General features: G+C 62.8%; 3 protein-coding genes across 4 annotated transcripts; 1 reads left to right on the forward strand and 2 right to left on the reverse strand.

Annotated features, from left to right (window-relative positions):
• Positions 1-418: 418 nt before the first annotated feature.
• MIEF2 (mitochondrial elongation factor 2) lies at positions 419-4970 on the reverse strand. The gene is made up of 4 exons (XM_014871202.2): positions 4858-4970; positions 4377-4551; positions 3757-3934; positions 419-2761 (listed from the first exon to the last, which is right to left on the reverse strand). Exons 2-4 carry the CDS (start codon positions 4542-4544, stop codon positions 1716-1718), a joined length of 1392 nt encoding a protein of 463 aa, XP_014726688.1. The 5' UTR covers positions 4545-4551; positions 4858-4970; the 3' UTR covers positions 419-1715.
• A 187-nt stretch (positions 4971-5157) lies between these two features.
• FLII (FLII actin remodeling protein) lies at positions 5158-14658 on the forward strand. The gene is made up of 30 exons (XM_014871193.2): positions 5158-5293; positions 5864-5974; positions 7061-7132; positions 7260-7340; positions 7634-7719; positions 7856-8017; positions 8124-8227; positions 8327-8502; positions 8583-8740; positions 8848-8932; positions 9196-9343; positions 9477-9610; positions 9721-9933; positions 10015-10194; positions 10268-10350; positions 10430-10504; positions 10715-10798; positions 10865-11036; positions 11119-11223; positions 11424-11615; positions 11841-12029; positions 12122-12261; positions 12377-12602; positions 12791-12945; positions 13047-13107; positions 13192-13320; positions 13401-13507; positions 13651-13756; positions 13841-13906; positions 14066-14658. The coding sequence occupies exons 1-30, from the start codon at positions 5231-5233 to the stop codon at positions 14198-14200; spliced, it is 3798 nt and encodes a 1265-aa protein (XP_014726679.2). The 5' UTR covers positions 5158-5230; the 3' UTR covers positions 14201-14658.
• Positions 14659-14787: 129 nt separating this feature from the next.
• Positions 14788-26706, reverse strand: LLGL1 (LLGL scribble cell polarity complex component 1). 2 transcript variants are annotated; one of them, XM_014871180.2, is made up of 23 exons: positions 26600-26706; positions 23864-23961; positions 21750-21831; positions 21555-21670; positions 20982-21140; positions 20738-20900; positions 20515-20650; positions 20367-20421; positions 20130-20287; positions 19830-20047; positions 19660-19727; positions 19248-19401; positions 18746-18850; positions 18258-18550; positions 18031-18184; positions 17801-17954; positions 17434-17717; positions 16951-17215; positions 16743-16854; positions 16545-16639; positions 16313-16436; positions 16161-16240; positions 14788-15974 (listed from the first exon to the last, which is right to left on the reverse strand). In XM_014871180.2, exons 1-22 carry the CDS (start codon positions 26678-26680, stop codon positions 16162-16164), a joined length of 3153 nt encoding a protein of 1050 aa, XP_014726666.2. In that variant the 5' UTR covers positions 26681-26706; the 3' UTR covers positions 14788-15974; position 16161. The 2 variants fall into 2 exon arrangements, with proteins under 2 accessions (XP_014726666.2, XP_014726659.2); XM_014871173.2 differs by having other exon boundaries at positions 21540-21670.
• Between the last annotated feature and the right edge of the window lie 1014 nt (positions 26707-27720).

The raw sequence follows: 27720 nt of genomic DNA on the forward strand, positions 1-27720 counted from the left end.
ACAGGATTATGAGGCTTTGGAATGCAGTCACTGAGCCAAGGCAGGGCAGCAGCCTGGCCAGCCACCTTGGAATGGCAACAGCAGTGGGAAGCAGCTGGGCAGGACACAGGGAGCAGGTTAAACCCTGCTGCTGGATCAGCCAGGAGTAGCTTTAGGAGTCTCACCCTGGTCCATACTCAGCTGAGCCCTGTAAGTGGTACAAGCTGTGTCCACACAGCTCCCACACTGCAGCCAAGCACTCTGTGGGTCCAGGGCTTTTGAAGAGGAGGAGGAAGACTTTGCAAGATGGGGTCTGACCATCACCAAGCTCTCCAGGCAGCAAGGACACACCCTGGGTGGTTCCCAGGAAGGCTCCACAGCTGAGGGGTCACCAGCCCTTAGCAGGGGAAAGGAGACAAGAGAGAGCTGACACCAGAGAACCAGTGTGCACAGGGAAAGTTTATTCTCATCACTAACACCTGGGAAGTGGTTTGGAGGAACAAAGTAATTGTCAAGACTGAGAGGAAAAGCAGGTTTTTTTCCTCCCATAAACAAGATGATAGCTATAGAGAAAATTAAACCACAACAGCTGCTCACAGTGAAGTCCACAGGATTCCTCCAGCTCCACCCGCGTGCAAAATCAGCTCTTCCCATTAAATATAAGAATAAATTCCTTTTCTCTGGGACTAGAGCCAGACCAAACCCTACTAGCAGCCACTCAAAAGAAAGAAAACAACAAAATACCCAAACAAAATATATCTTCTTAATAAACAGCATAAACCACTTCAGTTCTTGCAAGCATTCTGCTCACAACATCATTCCTGCCCTGCTTCCCCACCCCATACCGTGGGGCTCCAGGGGAAAAGGACCTCAAGACAGCAGCAATACATGTGTGAAAAGGTGACCAGACAGACCAGGAGGGGACATGGTACCTGCAGACAGATACTGGCAGCCCTCACCCACCAGGGAGGGGAAACAGCCCTGCTGCAGCCTCTAACTGAAACCAGGAGCTTCCCCAGAGCCAGCTGCTCTTTCTCAGGACATCTTCCAGAAAAACACTGCATGGTACAAGGGCCCCTCTTCGGGGCAGCATCAACACTGTCAGAACAAAGAGGTAGGGCTGAGCTCACCCCTTCTGGCAGCTGGAAGGGTTTCCAAGGAATAAACCCCCAGCCCCATTTGCTATGGCTGTACCATCCAGCACCCAACCACCCAGATCATCCACAGGGCTTATTTGGGATTGGCAAAATCCTCCAGGTGGGTGAGGCTCCCCCTCTGCCCCGAGTGCTGGCACAGTGAGGCCACGTGGGGTGCTGGTGACAGGACCAACCCAGGACGTGGCACCTGAGGGGTCTGCAGGACACAGCAGCAGGAAGGGGCTGCTCCCCTCCAGCTCCAGCTGGTCTCAGAGCCTGAGGGGAACCTGACAACTGGGGACAGGCAGAGGACACTGGGAGCCAGAGACCAAACATGCTTCACTGAGCTCCCAACAGACAGAACTCACATGTGTGGTGTGGGCTGCCCTCATCCCGGCTTCAGCAGAGCCTCTGGGCTCCTTCTGCCAGCACCCACCTCTGCTCAGGCATGTTTTATTCACACAAGAAACTTTTTCTTCTCATAAAGTGCAAGAACTTTGCCTCTTACTGACTAGTCAACTAGAAGCATCACAGCCCTCACAGCAGGGAGCAGCAGGCAGGGGAGCACCACCCCACGTTCAGGAGCTCCCAACACACCGCTCACTTCAGCAGGACCTCTGGCTCAGATATGGCCCTGTAGAGCACAAAACCCATCTCATCAATTTCCTCTTCCAACAGCCCGGAGAACAGGTTGATTTTGGGGTTGAAATAAGAAGGCAGGACTCCTTTCTCCAGTGAGGCCACCAGCTCCTCCAGCACCTGCTGGAACCTGTCAGCAAGGCTTTCCTCTGCCCAGTCTGTAGCAGTGTCACTGAGGTGCAGGATGACGTGGGTCATGGGGCTGCCACCCAGTTTGTGCAGGCTGGGCTGGCTCCTGCAGACGCCGTTCAGGATGCGGAGGCAGAGCTGCCGAGCCCCGGAGTCGCTGGCATCCAGCTCCTTCACCCTCGAGACCTCTGCCCTGTAAAAGCTCTCCAGCCAGAGGTTTTCCACCAGTCCTTCAGGAGGAACAGCCAGAAGAACCTTGTCCTCCATTTCTACCACTGGGAAAAGGGTGATGCTCAGCTCAACCTGATCGTGTTTGACTTCCAGCTTCAGCTCCCGGGAGGCCACCACGGGGTGGATGGCACACCCCAGCAGGCCACCGATGGCAGGCCAGTTGATGGAGGCCACCAGCAGCTTGTGGAGGGTCTCGTTGAGCACACTGGAGGAGAGGTACCGGCCCACAATGAACCTGTCCCAGGGGCTGCACCCACGAGGGAAATAGCCCAGATTGATCCTCTTGATCATCCAGTACTGGGGGTTCCTCACCACGGTGTCCTCTCCAGAGATGAGGTTCCAGAGCCCGGAGTCAAGGACCACCGGGAGCATGAGGTGGATGTGGTCAGCTGCCAGGACCTCGAGGCCATCGAGCAGGGCTCCGCTGAGGAAGAGGCGGCCGAAGGGCAGCTCTGGGAACTTGCTCCGCAGGAAGTTCTGCAGTTGGGTGCAGATGCTCCGGGCCAGCTGTGGCACGAGGGACGCTTGGATCTCGGGCACGGCCAGCTGGCTGCTGTGTGAGAGGAGCTTCTCCTGCAGCGTGAGGCAGCGCAGGGGGCTGGACTTGACCTGAGGAGCCCCCAGAGGGGCAGTGCAGCCGCTGGGGTCTGTGAGAAGGGAAAGGAGGAGTCACAGCTCTGAGCACATCATCTGAAACCTTCAGCAGCAGAGGGGAAAGCAGAGTTGGGTGCCCAGCTCTCAGCCCACCCCTCCGGAGGTGACAGTCCTCACCAAGGGCCCTCGTTGGGCCCACTGATGTTAACAGCACTTGTCAGCCATGTAGAGCCCAAACCAACCCCAAAACCCAACTGTTCCCAACCTCACTCCTCAGCCAGAGATGGGAACCATGCAAAGGACTTGCTGCCAGGGTCATAGAATCACAAAACATGCCGAGTTGGAAAGTATAAAATCATCCAGTCCAACTCCTGACCCTGCACAGACACCCCAACAAGGACTCCTGTCAAGTATTGTCCAAATGCTCCTGGAGCTCCAACAGCCCTGGGGCCATGACCATTCCCTGGGGAGCCTGGTCAGAGCCCCAGCACCCTCTGGGGGAAGAACCTTTTTCCTAATATCCAGCCTAAACCTCCCCTGACACAGCTTCTACTGTTCCCTCATGTCCTATCGGTCATCAGAGAGATCAGTGCCTGCCCCTCCACCTTCTCACACAAGGATCCTACAAACAATCCTGCTCTGGGTCCAGTATCTCAGGATATGCCCTGGACCGAGCTGGGCCAGTTTCCCACTTGGAAAATCGCCATCTCCATGGGCAGCAGGACAAGGCAGCCTTTGTCTGCAGCAGCTCCCGAACGCACCTTCCTACAGGCAGAGCTGACCCAGAAAACGAGGACAGTCACCACTGCTCCAGAGGAAACAAACCCCAACAGCCCCCGCAGTGCTGGCCAGGGTCCCCCAGCTGTCATCAGAGCTCCTGTTTCCACAGGCATTGCCTAAAAAGGGGCCATGGCTCGGGAGCCTCCCAGGAGGGCAGGCCCAGTCGGGTTGGCTTTCGGACACTGAGCTAAAAATAACGCAGAGCTCCCGGCTCAGCCACCCAGAGCACACCAAGGTGATCTTCCTGGCTGGGCACTGGGAGCCTCACCTGGCACCAAAGGCCGAGCTGGAGAGAGCAGAGGCTCGCTGAGGTCTTCCCTTCTCTGCTTCTTGGGGGGTTTTGGTGTTGTCTTGATCAATGCCAAGTCCTGCCAGCTCTCCTCCAGGGACTTCTGCTCAGCTTTGGGATCGCCCTCATCCCGAGGGCTGGTGGCTCGGTCGATGAGCTGGAGGGAAGGAAAATCCAAGAGGACAAGTTGTTATCTTTGTTTTTCGTGAATTATGTGTGACAACAGCCCAGCAGTGGGGGGAGAGCCCCACTCAAGGCTTCTACTCAGAAAAACACCCAGTTTGGGGGGCCACATCTTCCTGCAGGTTTTACATGGCAGACACCCAAATACAAATTAAGTCCCAGACACCTTTTGAGATGGGATACTGTATTCCAAATTCTCCACGCAAACAGAACATGGATGCATGGTCCTACAGGGTGGGAGCAGGCAGCTCCACACCCATGGCACTGCTGCCAGCACCGGTGGCGTTTGTGCCATATGCAAGAAACCAACTCAGGAGCAGCCATCGAGGTTTGGGGCACATCTTGCCCCACCACACTGGGGCCAACCCAGCTCTCCTGTGCATCTTCCCGTGCTCTGATCCTCGCCCCAGCCTTACCCTCTTGACGGCCAGCGTGGCGATGGCCAGCACGGCCGCGCCGCTGACGCCCAGCACCAGCCTGGCGTTGGCCAAGAGCACATCGAACACGCTGCCCAGCCCGTCGATGACACTGCCCAGCCCGCCGTTCTCCTGCCGCCTGCCCCGCTGCTGCCAAAACGCCGCCATGGTCGCCCTGCGGAGATCAGGAGTGTCACCCTTGGTGGATCTGTCTCCCCGGGACAGGCACAGCTGCAGGGCGGGAGGAACAAGGGGTTCCGCTGACCCGCTTTCCTCCGGGACAAAGGCTCGCACCGCCGCCGGGACGCCTGGGTGCGGCGAGGGAGCAAGGGTCACCCCGGGAAGGGACACAGCAGGGAAGGAAGGGACACCCCAACGAACGAGCACCCCCGGGAAGGGACACCCCAGGGAAAGGAAGGGGCATCCCGGAGAAGGAATGGACACTCGGGGAAAGGGTCACCCGCTCCTCATCCGGCCCTACCGCAAAGCCTCGCGGGGAAGCGGCGGTGCTGGGACGGTACCGCTGGAAGGGAGCCCCCCGCGACCCCACTGAGCGAGGGGAGGCGGCACCGGCACCGGGACCGGGACCGGGACCGGGACCGGGACCGGGACCAGCCCGGGCCCGGCGCTGCGCCCGCGCGCCCCCGCCCCGCGCTCACCGCGCGCCCCCGGCGCAGCCCCAGCCAATGGGGGCGCGGCGCGGCGCGGCCCCGCCCACTTGCGCGCGGAAGTAGCGTCCGGCCCCGCCCAATCCCCGGTGCGTCACGGCCGGGGCGGGACTGGAGGGCGTGGCCTGAAGGGGGCGGGGCCTGTCAGGGCGCGGTGCCGCCTCAGGGTCCCCCCGCCCTTCCGCCATGGCGGCCACCGGCGTCCTGCCCTTCGTCCGCGGCGTCGATCTCAGCGGCAACGACTTCAAGGTGCGGGGGAGAGGGAGCGGGGGACAGCCTGGCACACAGGGCTCCAGGGGGCCCGGGCCCCGCGGGGTTGTCAGGCCTGGCTCGGCCTCCGGGGCGGGGGAATCCCGACCCCGGCCCCGCCCGGGGTGGTTGACCTGGGGCAGTCCCGGTCCCGAGCCTGTGGGTACTGAGGGGGTGGGCGATCCCTGACCACCGTCAAGCTGCTGTGGTTGAGCAATCCCACCCCCAGAGAGACAAGTGATCCCCGAGTCTCCAGTTCCCACTCCCACAGACTGGGCGATCGCCGCTCCCAGTTCCACAGGACTGGGCGATCCCAGCTCCCAGTTCCACAAGACTGGGTCTCCATGGCCCCCAGCTCCCAGTCCCCTCGGACTGGGTGATCTCTGCCCTCTAGTTCCCAGTTTTATGGGACTGAGATAATTTTATTGAGTAATCCCAATCCCCACAGTTCCCAGTCCCATAGGACTGCTCGGTGCCATACCTCCCATGACCGTAGAGCATCAATCAGACTGAGCTCCCCACATCCTCATCCCATGGGACAGGTGGTTTCCTCACCCTCCTCCTCTCCAGGGCGGATACTTCCCGGAGCATGTGAAGGCAATGACGAGCCTGCGCTGGCTGAAGCTGAACCGCACGGGGCTCTGTTACCTGCCCGAGGAGCTCGCTGCCCTCCAGAAGCTGGTGAGCCCCGTGTTTGGGATGGAATGGGGCTCCCCTGTCCCACTGGGGCCGTGGGATCCAACGGGAGTCTGTTCCCTGCCAGCCTCGTGGCTCAGCAGCAGATGCTCTGGTGTCTAATAATAGCACTGAGCTACAATGCGTGGTTGAAATGAGATGCAGGAGCTGTCAGGAGTGGGGTTGGGGTGGACCTCCACTCAGTTTCACCTTGTTTCCCTAGAAACCCTGATTAAAAACCATGCTTAGATCCTCTGCCCTGTAGCAGAAGGGAAGGGTGATGGTCACAATGGAGAGGATCAAGGTTTTTTGGGGCTTTTTTTTCCTTTTCCTTTGCCAAAGTATATAGAGAGCAGGAGCTGGCAGCTGCCTGGCTTTGTTTTTTGGGCGGCTCTACCAGGCCGTGGGTGGAGTCGTGGCTAAGTTTGGTTTTGGTGGTGTCCACAGCACATCAGGGACCTCATCCTGTCAGTGTCAGACAATCTCAGGGCTTTAAATGCTGCCAGAAATCCCCGTCCCTGTGCCAGGTGCAGGGAATCCCTCCCTGCCGCTCAGAGCCACGCTCCTGCCAGCCCTGCCAGGTGCTCAGGGGCCACAGCAAGACTGAAAAAAATGAAATCCTGGCATCCTGCCCACAGCCTGCCAATTCCTTGTGTTCCTGAGCAGGCAACAGCCGGGGCTGGTGATGCTCAGAGGAAAACATTTCCCCAAGGAAATTCCTCCTACCCCAGCAGTGCCCACGTCTGCTCATTTCCAGATCACCCACTGAGAGGCGTTTCCAAGGGCTGGGATCTGTTTGCACCGAGATTGTGTGGGCCAGCTCAGTGGCATCCCAGAGCACCTCAAACCCTACAGCAGGGCTGAGGTGTCCAGCCAGGGTTACCCCAGGGAATGAAGGGTGTGGAGACAGCACAGGCATGCACAACCAACTTTGGGACTGGGAGTGTCCCAGCAGCCTGTGTGTGACTTCACAAGTCCCCAATTTTCCTGGGATGGAGGAGCCTCCACATGAATGTGGGGGCCCAACTCTTGCCCTGCGCAGCCCCAGCTCCTCTCTCTGCTTACTCGGGCTTGTCTGGGGCTTCCCTGCAGGAACACCTCTCTGTGAGTCACAACAGCCTCACCACACTCCATGGAGAGCTCTCCGGCCTGCCCTGCCTCCGGGTGAGTGTCCCCCTCCTGCCCCAGGGGTCCCCAGGCACCTCTGGGATCTGAAGGCACACGAGGATCATACCTGGGCACCCTGGGGGCTCAGCAGGCAGCTGCATTCCTGCCTCTCTCCCCTTTGCAGGCAATTGTGGCTCGTGCAAACAGCCTGAAGAACTCGGGAGTCCCTGATGACATCTTCCAGCTGGATGACCTCTCAGTGCTGGTGGGTGCAGAGTCTCCTCAGCTGATGCAGGAGCCAGCTCAGACTCCTGGATCCCATTCCTGCACCTTGGTGGCTCCTTGGGAGCACCAGTCCCAAGCCCATGGCTGAGCTCCAGGGAAGCTGGCTGTCAGCAGGATGACCCTCTGGCAATGCCTCCTTGATGCCTTGGATGGGTTCCCTGGGTTCCCTGTGTGCTGGCCCATCTGCTGCTGTGCCCCTGGAGATGCCCCCCAGTCCTCAGGTTTGGGTGTGGGGCAGAGGGTGATAGCTGCTTTGTGTTCCCATTTTTCCAGGACCTGAGCTACAACCAGCTCACAGAATGTCCCAGGGAGCTGGAGAATGCCAAGAACATGCTGGTCCTTAACCTTGGCCACAACAGGTGGGTCCAGACTAGGGTGACCATCTTCCCCCCGGCCAGGGCCATCCCTATTGGTCACACTTTGCTCTGGGTCCTGCTCCCTCCCCCTCCTCAAGGGAGAGCCTAGGCAGTCCTGAATTTCCCCATATCCCTGCAGCATCGACACCATCCCCAACCAGCTCTTCATCAACCTGACGGACCTGCTGTACCTGGACCTGAGTGACAACAAGCTGGAGAGTCTCCCACCACAGATGAGACGCCTGGTGCACCTTCAGACTCTCATCCTCAACAACAACCCCCTGCTGCACGCACAGCTCCGGTACAGCCCCACTCCCTAGGCTGGCTGCCAGTCTGGCAGGGCTGGCACTGAGGTTCCTGCTCCCTCTTGACGCTCTCTCTGCCCTGTGGCTCTCCCTGGTCTGCAGGCAGCTCCCAGCGATGACAGCCCTGCAGACCCTGCACCTCCGCAACACCCAGCGCACGCAGAGCAACCTGCCCACCAGCCTCGAGAGCCTGGTCAACCTGGCGGGTAGGGCCAGGGCATCCAGCCCCACAGAGCCCTCCAGGGGCTCTCCCAGCCGCTGTGTTGGTCTGGCTGGTGGTGTCATCCCGTTGTCTCTTTCCCCAGATGTGGACCTGTCCTGCAATGACCTCAGCCGTGTCCCCGAGTGTCTCTACACCTTGAGCAGCCTGCGGCGCCTCAACCTCAGCAGCAACCAGATCACAGAGCTGTCCCTCTGCATCGACCAGTGGACCCAGCTGGAGACCCTCAACCTGTCCCGCAACCAGCTCACCTCCTTACCTGTATGTCCCTGCCCTTATGTGCCATCCCTGCTCGTGTTTCCATGGTTCTCCCTCACCCCACCATCTCCCCCTTTCCCCAGTCGGCCATCTGTAAGCTGACCAAGCTGAAGAAGATATACCTGAACTCCAACAAGCTGGACTTTGATGGGATCCCCTCAGGCATTGGCAAGCTCACCAATCTTGAGGAGTTCATGGCAGCCAACAACAACCTGGAGCTCATCCCTGAGAGCCTGTGCAGGTAAGGAACACACAACTGGATCTGCTGTGTCCCCAAGGGGGAACACAGAGGTTGTGTGGTCACAGGTCATCCTGGGCTGGCCTGTCACCAGCATCACTCTCCCACAGGTGCTCCAAGCTGAGGAAGTTGGTGCTGAACAAGAACCGCCTGGTGACACTGCCAGAGGCCATCCACTTCCTGACAGACGTGGAGGTGGGCACCCAGAGCCTCTCTGCCCTGGGCTGGCTCCACCACAGCCCCAGCACCTCCCTGAGATCCAGGGCTGGAGGGTGGGCTGGATGAGGCTAGGGCAGGGGAGCTCAGGGCCAATACCTGCAATCTGCCACATGGATTCGGTGCTCCTTCCACATCCCCTCATCTCACTGGAGCGCTGTGGAGGTCTCCATCCCATGCCACACTTCCAAATGTCCCTGTGAGCGTGTCCTTCACCGAGGTCTCTGTGCCTTGCTTGGCAGATCCTGGACGTGCGTGAGAACCCCAGCCTGGTGATGCCCCCGAAGCCGGCGGATCGATCCTCGGAGTGGTACAACATCGACTTCTCCCTGCAGAACCAGCTCCGCCTGGCCGGAGCCTCCCCCGCCACCGTCGCTGCTGCTGCTGCGGGTGGGTGTGTAGGAATGGAGGCACACATTCCTTGCCTTGGCATGGCCCTGGGAGAGGCTGGGACATGAGCCCTGCCCCGTAGGGTGCCCCACAGGTGGCGTGGCTGCCTCTCACCCCGTCCCTGTGTCCCCAGGGAGCAGCACCAAGGACCCACTGGCCCGCAAGATGCGGCTCCGGCGACGCAAGGACTCTGCCCAGGATGACCAGGCCAAGCAGGTGCTGAAGGGGATGTCAGATGTGGCCCAGGAGAAGAATAAGAAGATAGAGGTAGGGTCTGGGACAGGAGAGGGGCCCTGAGGGCATCACAATGTCCCTGCCTACCTTGGGTGCCAGCCAGGTTTCTGGTGTCCCTAATTTGAGCTGTTCCCATCCCACAGGAGAGTGGGGAGGCGAAGGCGCCAGACCTGAAGACTCGGCGCTGGGACCAGGGCCTGGAGAAGCCACAGCTGGACTATTCGGAGTTCTTCAGTGAGGATGTGGGACAGCTGCCTGGCCTCTGTGTCTGGCAGATTGAGAACTTCGTGCCCACGCTGGTGGACGAGGCTTTCCATGGCAAGTTCTACGAAGCCGACTGCTACATCGTGCTCAAGGTAGCTGGAGAGGACTAAGGGTCCCCCACATCCCCTGCTCAGAGCTGCAGCCATCCCATCTCACACCCTTGTCCTTCCCAGACCTTCCTGGATGAGAATGGTTCCCTGAACTGGGAGATCTACTACTGGATTGGGCAGGAGGCCACGCTGGACAAGAAGGCCTGTTCTGCCATCCACGCTGTCAACCTCCGCAACTACCTGGGGGCTGAGTGCCGCAGCATCCGGGAGGAGATGGGGGATGAAAGTGAAGAGTTCCTTCAGGTGAGGCCAATCCCCAGCTCCCCTGTAGCCCCCGACCCCTCCTGTCCCAGCCTCACCCCCTCTCTGCCTTCAGGTCTTCGACAATGACATCTCCTACATCGAGGGTGGCACGGCCAGCGGTTTCTTCACTGTTGAGGACACGCAGTACGTCACCAGGTACAGCTAGGGACAGGGGCTGGGGAGATGTGTGGGGCAGGCAGTACCCCATGTTCCACCATGGCTGTCCCTTCCCCAGGCTCTACCGTGTCTATGGGAAGAAGAATGTCAAGCTGGAGCCAGTGGCACTGAAAGGGACATCGCTGGACCCGCGGTGAGTGGCCAGGGGACAGAGGGTCCTTGCAGAAGGTTCAGCAGGGTCCACCTGAGACATTATAGCTGCAGTTCTGTGGTGCAAATGGGCTATGCCAGCACCTTTCTATAAGAATATGGATTCAAACCCCGCTTGGTGTCCTGCCCCAGGATTGGGAGGATGCTCAGCACACTCCATTCTCTCCTGATTCCTCTCACCTCTCTCCACCAGGTTTGTTTTCCTCCTGGATCATGGCCTTGACCTCATGGTGTGGCGTGGGAGCCAGGCCACGCTGAGCAGCACCACCAAGGCCAGGTAGGGCTGGTAGGGGTGCCGGGGGTGTGGGGAGCCCAGCTGCCATCTCACCTGCTCCCACTGCAGGCTCTTCGCTGAGAAGATCAACAAGAATGAGCGAAAAGGCAAGGCCGAGATCACACTGCTCACCCAGGGCCAGGAGACCCCCGAATTCTGGGACGTGCTGGGGGGACAGCCTGAGGAGATCCGACCCTGTGTCCCTGATGACTTCCAGCCCCACAAGCCCAAGCTGTACAAGGTGGGGAGCTGCATCCATAGGGCCAGCAGCCCTGCTAGGGTCCTGCAGTCCCCACTCATCTTTGTCCCCATCCCCTCTGCAGGTCGGCCTCGGTCTGGGCTACCTGGAGCTTCCCCAGATCAACTACAAGCTCTCCGTGGAGCACAAGAAGAGGCTGAAGGCTGATCTGATGCCAGAGATGCGCCTGGTAGGATGGGGCGGGGAGGTTCTCCCAGTCTGACCAGTGAGACTGGTTTCATGCCCCTTCTGCCTCCAGCCATGCCCTGGGAGAGGGAGGTTCAGCTAGCCTGGCTGGGGGATGCTCTGCTCTGTCGGGAGCATGGAGGGTGTTTTCCATCTGGGAACACCTGCAGGCATCTGACCCCCCCTTCCTTGTGGTGCCCTCAGCTGCAGAGCCTGCTGGACACCAAGAGCGTGTACATCCTGGACTGCTGGTCGGATGTCTTCATCTGGATCGGGAGGAAATCGTCACGGCTGGTGCGGGCAGCGGCGCTGAAGCTGAGCCAGGAGCTGTGCACGATGCTGCACCGGCCCAAGCACGCCATGGTCACCAGGAATCTGGAGGGCACCGAGTGCCAGGTAGGCCATGGACCCCTCAGATGGGTGCTGAGTGCCTGGGAGGGGGCTGTGGCCGAGGGTCTGTTACCTACTCCCCAGTTTACACCTTGAACATCAGGAGGTTTTCAAGGAATGACTGGAGATGGCACCCGGTGCTCTGGTCTGGTTGACGAGGTTGAGATCGGTCATGGCTTGAACTTGATGATCTTGGAGGTCTTTTCCAGCCTTAACAATTCTGTGATGTAGGTGTTCAAGTCCAAGTTCAAGAACTGGGATGACGTCCTGCGCGTGGATTACACCCGGAATGCCGAGACGGTGCTGCAGGATGGTGGCCTGGCCGGCAAGGTCCGCAAGGACGCCGAGAAGAAGGACCAGATGAAGGCTGACCTCACTGCACTCTTCCTGCCCCGCCAGCCCCCCATGCCCCTCAGTGAGGTAGGGCTGGGGACCCCCCATGAATCCCCCATGGGGTGGGGTTGGGTGCTGGTGGAGGAGCTGGGAGGCTGACTGAGCACGTGGGGCCACAGGCGGAGCAGCTGATGGAGGAGTGGAACGAGGACCTGGATGGCATGGAGGGCTTCGTGCTGGAGGGCAAGAAATTCACTCGCCTGCCTGAGGAGGAGTTTGGCCACTTCCACACCCACGACTGCTACGTCTTCCTGTGCAGGTGACACCTGGCTTGTCCCCTCTCAGAAGGGTGCTGGACCACCTTGTCCCCAACTTTCCTGCCCAGTCCTCCCGACTGTCCCATCCGTCAAATCACTCCCTGTTCCTGCCCTCAGGTACTGGGTGCCAGTGGAGTACGAGGAGGATGAGGAGAAAAAGAAGAAGGGTGAAGGCAAAGGGGAAGAGGAGGGTGAGGAAGAAGAGGAGGAGAAGCAGCCAGAGGAAGACTCCCAGTGCATCGTCTACTTCTGGCAGGGCCGGGAGGCCTCCAACATGGGCTGGCTCACCTTCACCTTCAGCCTCCAGAAGAAGTTTGAGAGTCACTTCCGTGGCAAGCTGGAGGTGACACAGTTTGGGGATGACACAGGGGTGGCCCAGCTTTGCCTCTCCTCTCCCCCATCCCCTGTCTGCTCCTCAGGCTGAGGCAGAGGACAGCAGCAGAGATGGGAGCTGGCACGGGGGGTGCAGCTGGGGCTTGGAGCTGTGTTTGGGAAGTCCCTGTGCCCCTTCTGACGTGCACCCCTGTCCAGGTGGTGCGCATGACGCAGCAGCAGGAGAACCCCAAATTCCTGTCGCACTTCAAGAGGAGGTTTGTGATCCACCGGGGCAAGCGGAAGGACCGGGTCAGCACTCCCCAGCCCAGCCTGTACCACATCCGCACCAACGGCGGGGCCCTCTGCACCAGGTCAGTGCTCCAGGGCTGCTCTGTGCCAGGCAGCACCCACGGGTGCCAGATCCAGGTGGGATTCCTGCTGGTGGGCACAGCTAATGGGTCTCTGTCTCCAGGTGCATCCAGATCAACACGGATGCTGCTCTGCTCAACTCCGAGTTCTGCTTCATCCTCAAGGTACTGCTGTTGGCTGAGCATCCTCAGGGCTGCCTGGGTGCCCTCCTCCCTCCCGGGCAGCCCCTGACTCCACTGTCCCCCCAGGTGCCCTTTGAGAGCACGGACAACCAGGGCATTGTCTACACCTGGGTGGGCCGGGCAGCTGACCCTGATGAGGCCAAGCTGGCTGAGGACATCATGAACCACATGTTTGATGACTCCTACAGCAAACAGGTGAGCAGGGCTTCAGTGCCACCTTACCTGGGTGACAGTGACCATCCAGGCCACACTCAGCCTTGTTCCTGCCCTTTCAGGTTATCAACGAGGGAGAAGAACCCGAAAACTTCTTCTGGGTGGGCATTGGGGGTCAGAAGCCCTACGATGAAGATGCCGACTACATGAAGCACTCACGGCTCTTCAGGTGGGCACTGGCTCCAGGCTGTGCCACTTCCCTTCCTCCCACAGAGCCCATCCCCCTTGGGAACCAACCAGCTTGAACAGCTGCTCCATCATTTTCCTTCCCTCTACTCATACCTGCTGCTGTCTCTGTCCATCTTACTGCAGATGCTCCAATGAGAAGGGTTATTTCTCCGTGTCAGAAAAGTGCTCAGATTTCTGCCAGGATGACCTGGCTGATGATGACATCATGCTGCTGGATAACGGGCGGGAGGTGAGCTGGGGGCATGAGGCTGTCCTGGGCCCAGATCTTCCAGTCGCTCTGTGGGCTGAGCCCAGCTGCTGATCTTTTCTTCAGGTCTACATGTGGGTGGGCACCCAGACCAGCCAGGTGGAGATCAAGCTGAGCCTCAAGGCATGCCAGGTAAGACCTCCCTCCATGCTTGGGACTGTGTGGGGGAAGATTTGGGCATTTCCTTCTCCCCTCAGGGCCCTGATCTGGGTGGTGCAAATCTCTGGGCTGGGGAATGCCAGCCCTGGAGGTGGGTGAGGGCCAGGACCCCACGGCAATGCTCTGCCCCAGGTGTACATCCAGCACATGCGCTCCAAGGACCCCACACACCCCCGCAAGCTGCGGCTGGTGCGGAAAGGCAACGAGCCCTGGCCCTTCACCCGCTGCTTCCACGCCTGGAGTGTGTTCCGCAAGCCGCCCACCTAAGGGCTGGGGGCACCCGGTGCTCTGGCCACTGTCCCCCTGGCAGGGCCAGAACCTGGCACCCTGCGCTGCCGCCAAGGCCAGGCTCAGCCTGGAGCCGCTTCTCCCCGAGCTGGGGCCAGTGGGGATCACTGGGGCTGTCCCTCTGTCCCCCCTTCTCCCAGCACGGGGCCCAGCTCAGCCCCTTCCCTTCCTGGGGGGCATATGGGGTGGTGTGGGCTCCTGTCACACCCTGCTTGGGGATGCTGCTGCCTCAAACCAGTGTCCAGCTCCCCCTGTGACTGGGGGACAGGAGTGACTCCCAGTTTGGGTGGGAGGATGCTTTGCTAAGGAGAACTGGGGGGAGTGAGGGGCTCTCAGCCCTGGGCCTTACAGTTGGTCCCTGCTGTCCTGGGGGATGGACCCCCAGCAGAGATCAGCCCTCTGGATCATATCAATAAAGGCTGTATTTCTCACCTCGACACTGTCCCAGGCTCTGGCTCACTCCCAAATGGGGTCATCCCCAACCCTGATTGTGCCCCTCTGCAGCCCAGGGGAACCCCAGCACTCACCTGGCTCCAAAGCTCAGCAAACACCTGCAGCCTAGGCAGTTGATATTAAATGCTTTATTTTCAATATTAAAAACCAGTATTTTTAATAACTAAACAATGCTAAATTCATCTTACCAAAAAAAAAAAAAAAATCCAAAAAAAACCAAAGATGAGGTTGGAGGGGGGGTTCTACCAGGGACGCTACAGCCCCGGCCTCGGCCGGCAGCAACAGAGCCCGAACCCCCCCAGCCACACACGTACCGCAAGAGAGCCCGGGGGGGCACAGGTCCCCAAAAAGAGAGGGGCAGGGGCCAGCTGAGCCCCATGGGAACAGCCACCATGGGCCAGGGGACAGAGCCGGCATCACCACAGCCCCCCAGGAGGACGAGGCCAGGCTCGGAGCTCAGGGGGGATTTGGCACAGTGAGACCCCCAGGGTGGGGTAGCCCAGCCTGGGGCAAGAGGGGGCTGGGGCAGCCCCATCTGCCCCCGCCCAGCACCAACACGGCCCAGGAGCAGGAGCAGGTGTGTAATTCCACAGCGTGATCCCATCCCAAACCCACCCCGTGGCAGGAATTAGTGTCAGAAAGGAGCAGCAGGCACAGAGCCCAACCTGGAGAATAGCCCTTGGAGAAGCCACTAAGAGAACAAGGCCACCTGTGACCCCCCACCGTGCCCCACCTCGGGCTGCTCAAGGCCTCTGCTGCCCACCTGGGAGCCAGGGGATCCCTGGGGACAGCCCCTGTGTGGCAGCCAGAGCCTCCTGGCAGGCAGGGAACGGGGCTGTAAACTGCAGGGAGCCGAGCATGTAAACACAGACCAGGGTATGGGGGGGCGCCGTGCCCGGGGGCTTCTGACCCCCCCACTGCCCCAAAGGACCAAAACCGGGGGACAAGGGAGGGTCCACAAGCCCCAGCCCTCCCCGTGGAGCCGGGGAAGCAGCAGCATCCCCCAGGAAGGGGGCTCTGGAGCAGTGGGGACAGTGACACTCGACCGTGTATAAAAACGGAATTTTATCTTCCCCGGGAAGAGTTTGTGGCCCACGGCCCCAGCACGGGGGCCGGGGGGGGTGCGGGGCCGGCGGCCGGGCAGGGAGGTGTGCGGGGAGTGCCGGAGCCGGGGCGCGGCCGGCGCGGATGTTAGAGAGGAGGCGAATCTACGTTACATGGGGAGGGGGCGCGGGGGTCCAGTCGAGTCGCGCATCCCGGGAATCCGAGCACTGAGATGGGTCAGGGAGGCTGGCGATGCCTGTGGGTGAGGCAGCTCCTCAGAAGGAGTTGGTGGGGCTCAGGACAGACATTCCCTCTGCTCCCCCACTCCTCCACAATCCCCAAGGATCATAACTCCATCCTCCCGTGATGGATCAGGAAGCCAGGGCACTGCACTGGCTACAGATCCCACTCCCACCCCAGGGACCACCAGCCCCTCACAGACCTCACTTGATGAGGATCCCCGTGGGCCGAGCCTCGTCCTCGCTGGTGTTCCTCAGGTTCTGCTCTGCTTCCTCTGAGGACCTAGGGCAGAGCAGGGTGAGAAGCACTGCCACAGCCCCTCAGCACCACTTACCCCATTCCCACCCCACTCACGCCAGGAAATCCTTCACTTCCTCCACGGTGATTTCCCCAGTGGTGTCCAGCGGGTTCTCCATGCTGCTGTTGGGGGAGTCGATGGGGCCGGGAGAGAAGGCAGCTGGGTGCTCCACAGGGGATCCTGGGGAGTCATGGGACAGGAAGGATTGGGGACAGCCAGGACACACATCCAGGCTTGAAGCAGGACTGTGGAACACAGTGTGAGTGCAGGGACAGGGTGGTCACTCACGGTCACTGTCCGAGGGGGAGTGCTGGCCCTCGGAGCTGCGTGGGACGTGGGTGCCGTTCGCCTGGGGCAGCTTCGGTGTCACCGTTGAGCTGTTGCTGGAAGGAAACAGGGAGAAGTTATGGCCAGAATCAATGTCATGGGGTGGATGTACAGGGGTTCCACCATAGCAAAGCCCCCCATACCCCTGAGACAGCCCACCTGAGGCAGGTGTCCTGGAGCCGGGCGACCTCCAGCCGGCACAGTGGCTCCGTCACATTCCTGGCACTCAGCGAGAAGCGCTCGAACTCAGATGGTGAAATTAGGTAGAAACCTACAGGGGAGGAAACAACAAGCCTCAGGGATCCCCCCACAGAACTGCAGGGGAGGTCAACATGCCATCAACACAGATGTCACCTGGTGTCCTCACCTTGGCCATGCTTGGTGAAGACACAGGAGGCAATGCCACTGATGTCTTCCTTACGGATGCAGCTGTAGTGGACCTGGGGCCGCAGGCTGGGCACGGTGAAGATGTGGATGTCCCCCAGGTTGGTGAGACAGGCCAGGCAGTTTTCCAGCCGCTCCTCAGAGCCAGCACTGGCCAGGCTCACCAGGGCCACCTTCCGCACCCGGCAGCCCTCGTGTGCTGTCAGCTTGAACTTGGTCTTGGCACTCACTTTGGGCAGCGTGAACACCTGGGGAGGCAGGAGGAGACAGGCTCAGGGGAGAACAGGAACCTGCAGGGTTTAGGGGGCACCTTCCCCCTGGATTCACCATGCTAGAACAAGCATGGGAGTGTCCCCAAAACCTGACTGGTCACCTCCAGTCCCTGCATGATGAGGACATCCAAAGAGGACACGAGACATTTTGTGTCCCATCTCTACCACAGTGGGACACCGAGCCCTGCACTCACCTTGAACTGTTCCTCAGAGGAGATGAGCATGGAGTGGCTGCCCTGCATGTCAGGGGCCTTGGCCAGGTCCCGAGACACCTCGTAGGGCTCGGGCAGGGGGTTCCCCCGCCCGTCCAGCACCGCAATGGCCACCACCGGCGCCCGGTGCATCAGCTGGATCTCCTTCCCCAGCACCGCCTCCACCGCCCGCTCCGAGAACTTCTCCTGCGACGGCACCTCCAGGGCGTAGGCGAACACCGACCCGGAGTTGGTCCCTGCCCACATCGTGGGGCCGTGGTGGGCGGCTGTAGGGGTGCAGCAGTGTCAGAGCCCCCTCCCCACTGACCCAGCTTGGGGGCTTTTCCCGGGCAGGGAGGTGGGGTCTCACCATCACGGAGGAAGGTGTCGGCAAAGTAGAGGCACCGCACGACCCCCGAAAGTGAATCATCAGCCGAGCGAGGCTCAATCCGCCGCTGCACCGGCGTCATCTCCACCTCGGGGGGCCCTGCCTGCTCCGCCAGCTGTGCATTGGCCTCCTGCACCTGGGGAGGGGACACGGGGTCAGTCCCTGCTCGGTGGGGACGGGAGCTGCCATGGTGGCCTCCGCTCCCTGCCCACCTTGCTGGAAGGGCTGCTGGCGTTGAGCCTCTTCTTGCCCGACACGCGGCTCTTGCGGATGCGGCGGAAGGACTGACGCAGGGACTTCTTGAGGGACTTCACGCGGGACAGGGGCCCCTCCATGGCCAGCGAGTCGTTGGGGTGCAGCGTACACCTGCGGGCACCGACGCTGCTCAGCACCCACCACATCACCCCAGGGGGTGCCCAGCACCGAGGTCCCCCCGTACCTGGCCAGCACGGGGTTGCGCCGGTAGTAGTCGAAGAGTCCAAAGCCGTGGCTGGTGCCGAAGGCCACGAGGTTCCACTCGGAGTGGAGGGTGACGGCGGTGACGGCGGCGGGGGGCACGCACTGCACCAGCACGCTGGGCTGGAAGCCAGGAGGGAAGTGGAGGGGCCCATTCCGGGGGGCCAGCCGGTCATGGCCCTTCCAGGTGAAGCCCTCACGGTCCTGCAGCAGGTCCACGGTGGCCACGCTGACAGCATGCTCCGACTTCTCATCACTCAGCTCCATCACCAGCACCTGCAGGGACAAGCACAGACAGGGGGACACGCTGGATCCCACCCAGACAACCAGCCTGCTGCACACCGCAGGCTAAACCTGGGGTAGGAGCCCTTCAAAGACAACCATGGGGGTCTGCAGGGTCTGTAGCCCCCCTCATGCTGTGGGTGAGCCAAGAGGTGCTTGGCAGCCCCTGCTCTGTCCTTGCCACCTTACCTGCCCCGCCGTGCCAGCCACCACCATCTTGGCTGTGTACTTGCAGAGTGCAATTTTCTGCACGCCCAGGCGTGGGTCATCGCTGTAGGGATCAAAGCAGCCCACCTGTGGGAGGGGACAGCTGAAGGGACAGCCAGGGCCCTGCACATAGCCGTGGGGCAGCCCCCCCTGCACCCCCACATCCCTCCACCAGCTGTGGCACACGAGCCACTCTGGGCATCACGCCCAGGAAAAGTCTGTCCCCACACACCCCCTGGCTCTTTCCCCCATGCTGGGGCAGACCCGCGAGACTGGGCCCACGGAACAAGTGTCCCTTGTGTCCCCACAGTGCGTCACACAGCAGCTGTGCCCCGAGCCGGGGGACACGTCCCCGGGGCACAGCCGGGATGGCTCCAGCAGGTGCATCCCCCGTGCCCAGCTCTGGGTTTGCCCCCTCCAGTGCTGGCAGAGCCAGGAGAGTGCTGAGCTCCATGGCAGTGCCACCCTGCCCAGGGGACCTCACCTTGCGGAACGGAGGCCACTCCTCCTCGCCCGCCTGGTTGAGGCTGTCGTTGTGCTCACAGTCTGTCTGGAAGATGTTGGCGGTGCCCAGCTTGTAGAGGGGCTTCAGGGAGACCCCCGAGGCGTCCCAGAATCGCACCGTGCCGTCCTCGTGCCTGGGTGGGGGGGTTCTGTCAGCGCGGGGCTCCAACATCTGCCCAGCTAACAAGAGCTGCCTGTGTGCTGGCAGCCACCGTGCCAGAGGGGGGGGACAACGGGGGACAGCAGCGGGTGACACACTCATACCCAGCCGAAAAGAGGGAGCAGATGCCACCACCATCCCATCCCACTCCCTCACACAGGAATGGGTGTGGATGTGTCCCCTCCCACATTTTGGGTTTCCCAGGCCCCCTCCCTGCTGCCAGCACACTCACCCGGTGAGGAGAAGCCCCCTCTGCGTGGGCTCCTGGGCCAGGTTCTTTCCCCCATCAATGGGCCAAGCCTGGAGGGAGGGATGGAGAGGGGATGAAGGAAGGGATGAAGCCCGCTGGGCCATGCTGGAAGGGGCTCAGCAGCCCCCCTCCCCACCATCCCCATCACTGACCGCAGAGGATTGCCGAGGGCTCTGCTGCTCGCCCACACTGACGATCCTCTCCCAGAGCTTGAGGGGCACGTTGGAGACATGGCAGGAGCAGGTGATGGCAGAGGAGTGGAGAGGTGCCAGGTACGGGGCAGGGATGGTGGGCCAGCCCGGTGTCTGCAGGTCGATGGCCACCAGCTCCTCCTCCACCAGCACCACGAGGGCTCGGGGATTCTCAAAGCCTGGGGAAGGGGGAGATTGCTGTTGCACGTGGAGACCCCCACACCATCACCCGCTCCCTAGGGTGGCCCTGGCAGGACATACCTCCCTCGGGCACCTCTGCACTCTGCACGGTGAAGAAGTCAATGACACGGGAGGTGAAGTCGAGCGTGGCCAGGGTCTGGCCCTGCAGCACACTGACACAGTGCCTGTCACCATAGCTGGCCCGTGGCATCCCCCCACTGAAGATGATGAAGGGGTTCCTGGGTGGGATAAAGCAGCTGCCATCAGACCCTGGACCCCCAAGTGTCCCCTGTGCCCATGTCCAGCCCACCCACCTACCCTGACTCGCAGGTTCGCCAGAGGATTTTGCTGATGGCTTTGCAAGGGAACGGCCCTGAAACGAAGACACCGACACTGTGATTGTAGCACTGGGATGGAGGAGGATCAGCTCCCAGCCCCCAGAGCCCCCCCAGACCCCCTCCTGTACCGTAGGGGATGGTGGACATGGCCGGCTGCTGGGTCCTCTGGCCGGCGCCGCTCACTGCCCACACCATGTAGCCGCCGTCGCTGTGGGAGCTGACGATGCTCTTCCCACTCTGCTCCCAGGCCAGGCTCTCCAGCTGCTGTGGGGGCACACGGGGGGCTCAGCATTCAGACAGGGACACGCACACAGGGCCACAGCCCCACCAGCCCCAGGTAAGCCCCGGTACCTGGTTCCCCAGGAAGAGATGCTGGACAGCACGAGTGCTCTGCTCCCACAGGACCACCAGCCCCCGGCTGTACCCGATGAGGAGCTGGCTGCCGTTGCGTGGGTGCTCCTGGATGGATTCCACGGGCCCCAGCGCCTTCCCACAGCGGTAGTCATCGGGGACACTGCGGGGGGACATGCACAGAGGGTCAGAGGGGGGCCTGGGGGTGCTGGTGGACGGGGCATGGGACCTGCAGGACTCTCACCTCTGCAGGATCTCATCTGGGAAGAGAGTTTTGTCCTCCAGCAGCGTCAGGGTGGGCAGGGTGACAAAGTACACGGCACCACCCTCAGTGCCCAGGCAGACCATGGAGCCAGCAGCCATCGGCAGGACCACTGTCACCCGTGTGATGCCAGGGGAGCAGCTAGGGGGGAACAGAGGCTGCCTCAACACCGTGTTGGGTCTGGGGGAGCATCAAAGAGACCTCAGACCTCCCTTGCTCCACCCCTTCATTCCCATCACCTTGAATTTAGGAGGACAAGGACAGCCTCAGTGCTGACATAAATTAGAGCCATTAATCACCCCCAGGCCCTGCCAGCACCATAAAAACTCCGGAGCTGTTCCCTGCACTCAGCATCTCAGTTGGTATCAGAGGAGCATCCCAGTGGGGAAAACACCATCAGGGAGAGGAGCTTGGCCAGCATCCCTCCCTTCCTCCCTCCCGAGCAGGCCGGCTGCTCCCACGCGCCGTTCCCAGCTGGCAGCAGCATCACGGCGGCCGCAGCCCCGCGAGGGAGTGGCTCTGACCCCCCCAGGCAAGTACTTAGCGCTGCCGGACCCTGGGCGTCCCGGGAGGCCGAAGCTTCGGGTCTCCTCCAGGTGGGAGCAGCCCTCTTTCTGGCACACCTCCCACAGGTGCAGCGTGTTGTCATCCAGCAGCGAGAGGAGCCAGCCCTGGGGATGGGGGATGACAGCAGCGTGTGTGAGGTGCTGGAGGGCTGCAGCCAGGCTCCCCACCAAGACACCCACGTACCTGGCCGGGAAGGAAGTGCAGCTGGGTGACAGTGGCTGTCTCCTTGTGCAGACCTGTCAGCTCCACACCTGGTGCACCATATCTGGGGGGGGCCGTCAAAGAAACAACGAGGGTACAGCCCCCCCCCCCCCCCCCCCTTCCCCAGCAAACCTCAGGACCCTGTGAATTCTCTCAAGTCAAAGTTCTGCCTGTAAACACCAGTTTAGCCCCCTTTCCCCAGGAGAGCCAGGGCAGAGCATCCCTGGCAGAGCATCCATGACAGAGCCAGCCTTGGCACCACCATCCCCATCCGGGATCCACCAAGCACCTCCAACTCCAACCAGGACACTCTGAATCAGCCTGGGATCTAGCAAGCACCTCCAGCTGGGACACTGCAGGTCAGGCTGGGATCCTCCTACCGGGATGTTCCCAGGTCAGGCTGCGGCCAACACAGCTGGGGTGGGTGTGCGAGAGGCGCCGGGAGCCCCGGCACGCACCGGCAGTGCCGGGGTGGGGTTTGGCATGCGCCGGCACAGCCTCACTCACCCGACTGGTCCCGGCTCCTTCGGGGACGCTGCTCGGCAGGAACCGGGAAGCGCACGGAGCGCCCCGGCCTGGCATCCCCAGCACCCCCAGAGCCGGCCAGCACCCCCAGCCCGGTGTCACCAGTGCGGCCACATCTGGGCACGCCGTGTGCTGGGAGTCCTTGCCCCTGGCCACCTTCTGGTGCCCTCGGCACAGGGAACCAGCCTGGTGGCTCTGCCCAGCCGGACAGGCAGGAGCTGTCTGGCAGTGCTGGGCACAGCACTGAGCTGAGCAGAGCCAGGTGACAGCCACGGAGTTTTGGGGAGAGCAGGCAACAGCGCATGGGAATGAAGTAGGGAGCACGCAGAGGGCCCCTGGGTGCTCCATGGATGGGGGATGCCACCCATCCTCGCTCATTCTGGGGTCTTTCCCCACCCAAAATAGTGCCACAAGCTGAGAGCCCTCAGGACGAGTGGCTCAGGCACACCAGTGTCACCCGCATGTGGGACGGGAGTGCAAGCACGGGGACCCCCAGCTGCCCCAGGAGACCCCCCCAGGCACTGGCTGCCCCTCAATGCCGGGCTGTCTGCAAGCAGATCCGCCCAGTCCGGCCGGGGAGCATCCAGGGGTGCCCCCACTAACCAGTAACGCCAGTCAAGCCAGCTCTGGCTGCTGCCTCACCCGGTCCCGGCTTCCCCGGCACCGTCAACCTCCAGAAGCATCTTTTGGCGGCAGCCAGAGCAGGGCCGTATAGCACGGGGTACCACGCTGGGTACCACCCCAAAACCATCCCCGCAGAGGATGTTCGGAGCACCGCAGCCCCCCGCAACCTCATCCCCGCGGTGCCAGGGCGGGGGCTCAGCTGGGACCAGCACCGCGGGCCGGGCGGGCGAGTGGGGCGGCCGGCGACGTCGCGGCCGGGCTGGCACCGGGGCGGCCCCGGCAGAACAAAACACGCCATCTTTGTGCTCGGGAGGCAGCGAGCCGCCGGCCTGGGGGATGGGGAGTGCGGCCGCCCCCCACACCCCGACCCCGCTGCGGGCGCAGCCGCCCCCGCGCCCCCACCCCGCATTCCTGCGGCGCGGGGCCCCCCGAGCCCGGGCCGCATCCAGCCCTGGCCGCTCGCCAGCAGCCCTCTGAAGTCTCCCTGCACGCTGCCGCCAACAAAGCCCGGCCGGCCCCGCTCGGCGTCCCCCGCTTCGGCCCCCCACCCGGGACCGGGCTCCGCGCCCACCGCAGCCCCGCTCCGGACGGCCAGAACCCCCACTGCCCCCCCCGAGGGCTGCGTGGATGGACAGGAGCCCCCCCGGGATAAGTAGGAAGGATCCCCCACTTGGGATGTCCCCCCCAGGGACGGCCGAGCCCCTTTTCTCCCCTCCCGGCGTTTTGGGGGAGGTGGGGGTTTCCTCCAGCCGCCCCCTCGCCGCCCGGCCCAGCTGCAGCACAGCTGGATGGAGGGATGGACGTCAGCCGAGTGGGGGCTGCCGGATGGGCCAGAAGCAGCACGGCCACGTCTCCAAGCATTCTTCGGGATGGGGACAGCCAGAGGAGTGAGTGCAGGAGGGTCCCGGAGGTCCTTACCTCCTGCTCATGGGGGAGGAAAAGGATACAGCTTGACGGCTCCCGCCTTGGTGCCGATGGCCATCACACGCAGGACGGGGTCGTAGGCCAGGGCGCTGGGCTGGCTGGGGAAGCCGTGCTCCACCGTCTGCCATGGGGACAGGCAGGTCAGAGCGGGACCCCCCCACTTCTGACACCCCCAAACCTTCCACAGCCCCCTCTCACCCCCACAGCTCCGATCCCGCACCAGCCTGAGCGAGCATCACCCCTGTGATGGGGGATCACGATGATGCTGCTCTGTCCCTCAGTGCCACCAAAGAGGGCCTTGGGGAAGGGGGACATCACTCCTCACATAACTGCCACCCAGTACCCCAAAACCCAGCTCAACTGCCACACCACGGGCCGGGGTAGGTCTGACCTTGAAAAAGTTGTCCCACCACCCACCAGCACTTTGGGGATGGGACCCCCGAGTCTAAACCCCCGAGGTGAGGACACCCCAGAAGAGGTGAGCGGGACCCCCAATGCGACATCACCGGGCGTCCCCGATGCCGGGCGGCAGAACCAGGCGAGCTGGACCCGCCAGCGCCAGGGACGTCCCCGCCAGAGCCGCGTTGTCGCCCGCGGGCACCTTCCCAAGGAAGTCCCGGCCGTCCGGCGTGCCCGGGCTCGCCGGCTGGGGAGGGGCTGCCCTGGCAGCGGGGGGACGCGGGGGGCACCCACCGCCCCGGCCCGCGGCCAGGGGACCGCAGGGCTCCCGAGGGCAGCTCGGCTGAGCAGCCACGGCGCGATCAGACGATACGGAGGCCGCCGGAGCCAGACTGGCCGGATCCTGACCTGTTCCCTTTGTCTGGGGCATCCGAGAGGCGCAGCGGGGCGGCTTTCCGCACCCGCCGGCGGCAGCCGCTGTCACCCCAGCTCCTGCTCCCCTCCCAAGGGACACCTTTAGGAGCGTGAAAACGTCCCCTGCCCATCCAAGTCGTCCCGGCCCATCCAAGTGGCTCCCAACACGTCCAAGGGGCAAGGAAGTGGATGCTCGTGGGTGCCGACCCACGTAGGGTCACACTGAATCAATCCCCCGGGACGCACGCCGCGCTGGAGGAAGGAGCTGGGACAGCAGCAGCACAGGGACACCACAGGGATGCTTTAGGCCAGAAACACGATGGCACCGGCAAAGACTCCCCAAAAAGCGCTGTCCCAGTTCCCCAGCACTCCCAATCGCAAAGGGGGGCCCGGTTCAGCCCCCCACCCGCAGCCCCCGCTCCCGCCCGCAGCGGGGCCGCATCCGGCAGGCAGCGCCGGCCGGCCAAGGCGCGCTCCCGGCCAAATTACAGCAAATCCCAGGCAGATCTGGAGCTCGGGAGGAAAAACAACCGTTAATGGGAGGCAGGTGGGCAGCCAGCGGCCCCAGAGCTGGAACGGCCGAAGAGGGGCTCTCCTCATCTCCCCCCAGCACATCCCACTGGCACAAACCCACCCTGGGCACTCGGGCAGGATCCGGCAGTGGGACTGTGCTCCCCAAAACCAGCGGGACTCTGGATGGGCTGAGCCTTGCACCCCGGCAGTGAGTTGGGGGACCGGGGCTGTGTTGGGCAGTGGGAGCTGGCTCTGACCCCTCACCACTGCACATCCCGACACCTCCCAGCCCGGTCCCGCTGTGCGACAGCCCGGGGGCCCCTCCGGTGCACGGCACCGTCCCCACCATGAGTCGGGCAAGTACCACACACAGCAGTGCCAGGATGCTGCCGAATGACGGACTGATGGTTTGGGCTCATCCAGGGGCCACTGCCCGTGGTCTCCTGCCCCGCGGCCAGGGCAGGAGGGTGGTCCCAATGCCACAGTGGTTCTGGGACAAGTTGCACCAAGTTCCAGGCGGGCACCCGCTGGCACAACCCGATGTCCCGAGAGAAGGGTCTGGCACCCTAGGGTTTGTGGGGTCGCACCAGAGTTGTTTGATGAGCCTGGGGGTCTCTCCCACCTCAAATGAGGGGGGTAAGTCGGCAAACTCGGAGGGAAGGAGGGGGGAAAAGCACTGACCTCTCACGGCCCCCCAGAGTCACATCTTTGGGGTGCCAGGGAACCCCAAGCCCGGGGGGTCATCGGCACAGCCCTTCCTGCTGACACAGGGGGTCCAGCCCCCCAGTATCCCACCCCTGGGGAGATTGGGGTAAAGGGCTGAGCCCCACATGGGGGATGCAGCGAGGGATGCTGCAAGACCAGACAGGGTGCGGGACCACGGGTCACCCCAAAACGCCCGTGAGCGAGGCCTGGGGAATCCACGGGACAGGGGGAGCACGGGAACCGGGGTGCTCCAGGGAACCTCTCCCAAGAGGGGCTGGGGACAAGGATGTTGCGCTGGTGAAGGGATCGCATCCTCTCCCAGTGCCCCTCTGCACCGCACGGGGAGGAGCGCAGCCCCCCGCTCCGCACCCCGGGGCGCATCCCGCACCCGGGGCTCTCGGTACCCACCCCCGGGGGTGCATCCTCCCGGAGCGGCCCAGCAGCCCGTCCCGGGGTCCCCCGGCCAGGCAGCCCTGCCTTTTCTGCGTGCCCCTGCCCCGGGAGCGGGGAGGTCCCGGTGCGCGGATCCCCGGGGGGTTCAGCCGGTCCCGGGGGGCGGTGCCCCGCACGCTGCTCGCCTCCCCGCGGGCAGCATCCCGCCGGGGTACCGGAGCCCCGCGCCACCGCGGGGCTGCCCGCACGCCGCACCCTGCCCGACACCATCGGTGCCTCCCGGTGGTCGCCGCCCCCCGGGATCCACCGCCGCCCCCCCGCTCCCCCAGACGCACCTTGCTGAAGGCGAAGAGGTCGTGGCGGATGCGGTCGCGGTGCGGGTCGGCACCCTGCCGCCGGAACCGAAACTTCATCATGGTTGGGCCGGCGGCGGCGGCGGTGGCGGTGGCGCGGTACCGGGCGGGGCGGGCGCGGCCGGCGGTCCCGGGGCCGGTCCCGGGGCGGCGGTGGCGGTGGCGGGGCCGGGGCGCGGCGCGGGGTGGGGCCGGCAGGGGGCGCGGTGCCGGTGCGGGGTCCCCGGTGCCGGTGCGGGGTCCCGGTGCGCGCGCCCGCCGAGCCCGGGCAGGCACCGCCGCGGCGGGGGCGGAGCGGAACCCTGACGGACAGCTCCTCCCGCCAATCAGCGCGCGGCAACGCGCGCCGCGCGCCGCGGCCCCGCCCACTCGTGCTGCGCCTGCGCCGCTGCGCCTCTCCATGGGATTTGTAGTCGTCTAACTCAACGCCCTCTGCGCTGGATTTATTTATATTATTTTTTAAACCTTCTTCTTTCGCTGTTTTTCCTCCCCGTGAGCACGGTGAGGGACAGCGAGGACACCCCAAGCCTGGTCATCGTGGTCGCAAAGCCCCGCAAACATGGGATGTCGTGGATTTGGGATCTCATCATGCGCCCCACAGCCATGGGGTGCATCAACATGGCGGCGCCCCGGCTACTCGGCCTGGAGCATCCTGCCAGAATTGGCATTCGAGGCTCATTCCCGGCTGGCGACTCATTATTCCCGCCAGGGCCCCGGGAATGTTGTTCCCCACTGCCCCCACAGCATCATCCCAAGGTGGGAGGGAGAGCAACCTGCCCTGCACCCAGTTTTGGGGTGAGTCACCCCGGGTAGGGCATGGCTTCCCCTCCCTGCTGACTAACCCTGGCCCTGCGGAGATGCAGCATTAGGGTGACGCAGGGTTTTGGGGTGGAAAACAGCCCGGGGGCGAGCTGGGAACGATGCCCCGGTGATGGGCTGTGGGCTGATGGATGGATGAGGGTTCATGGATGGTTCAGGAGGGGCCTAAACCGCAGGCACAGCCCCGGAGACTGAGGGTGGGGAGGCTGGCGCCTAATGAGGCAGAAAAGGAGGAAGAACTCAGAGGAGGAAGAAGGAGAACAGAGGGGAGAAAGAAGGGGGTA

Source organism: Sturnus vulgaris, chromosome 16 (genome assembly GCF_052056855.1).
Source record: "Sturnus vulgaris isolate bStuVul1 chromosome 16, bStuVul1.hap1, whole genome shotgun sequence".
Taxonomy (NCBI): Eukaryota; Metazoa; Chordata; class Aves; order Passeriformes; family Sturnidae; genus Sturnus; species Sturnus vulgaris.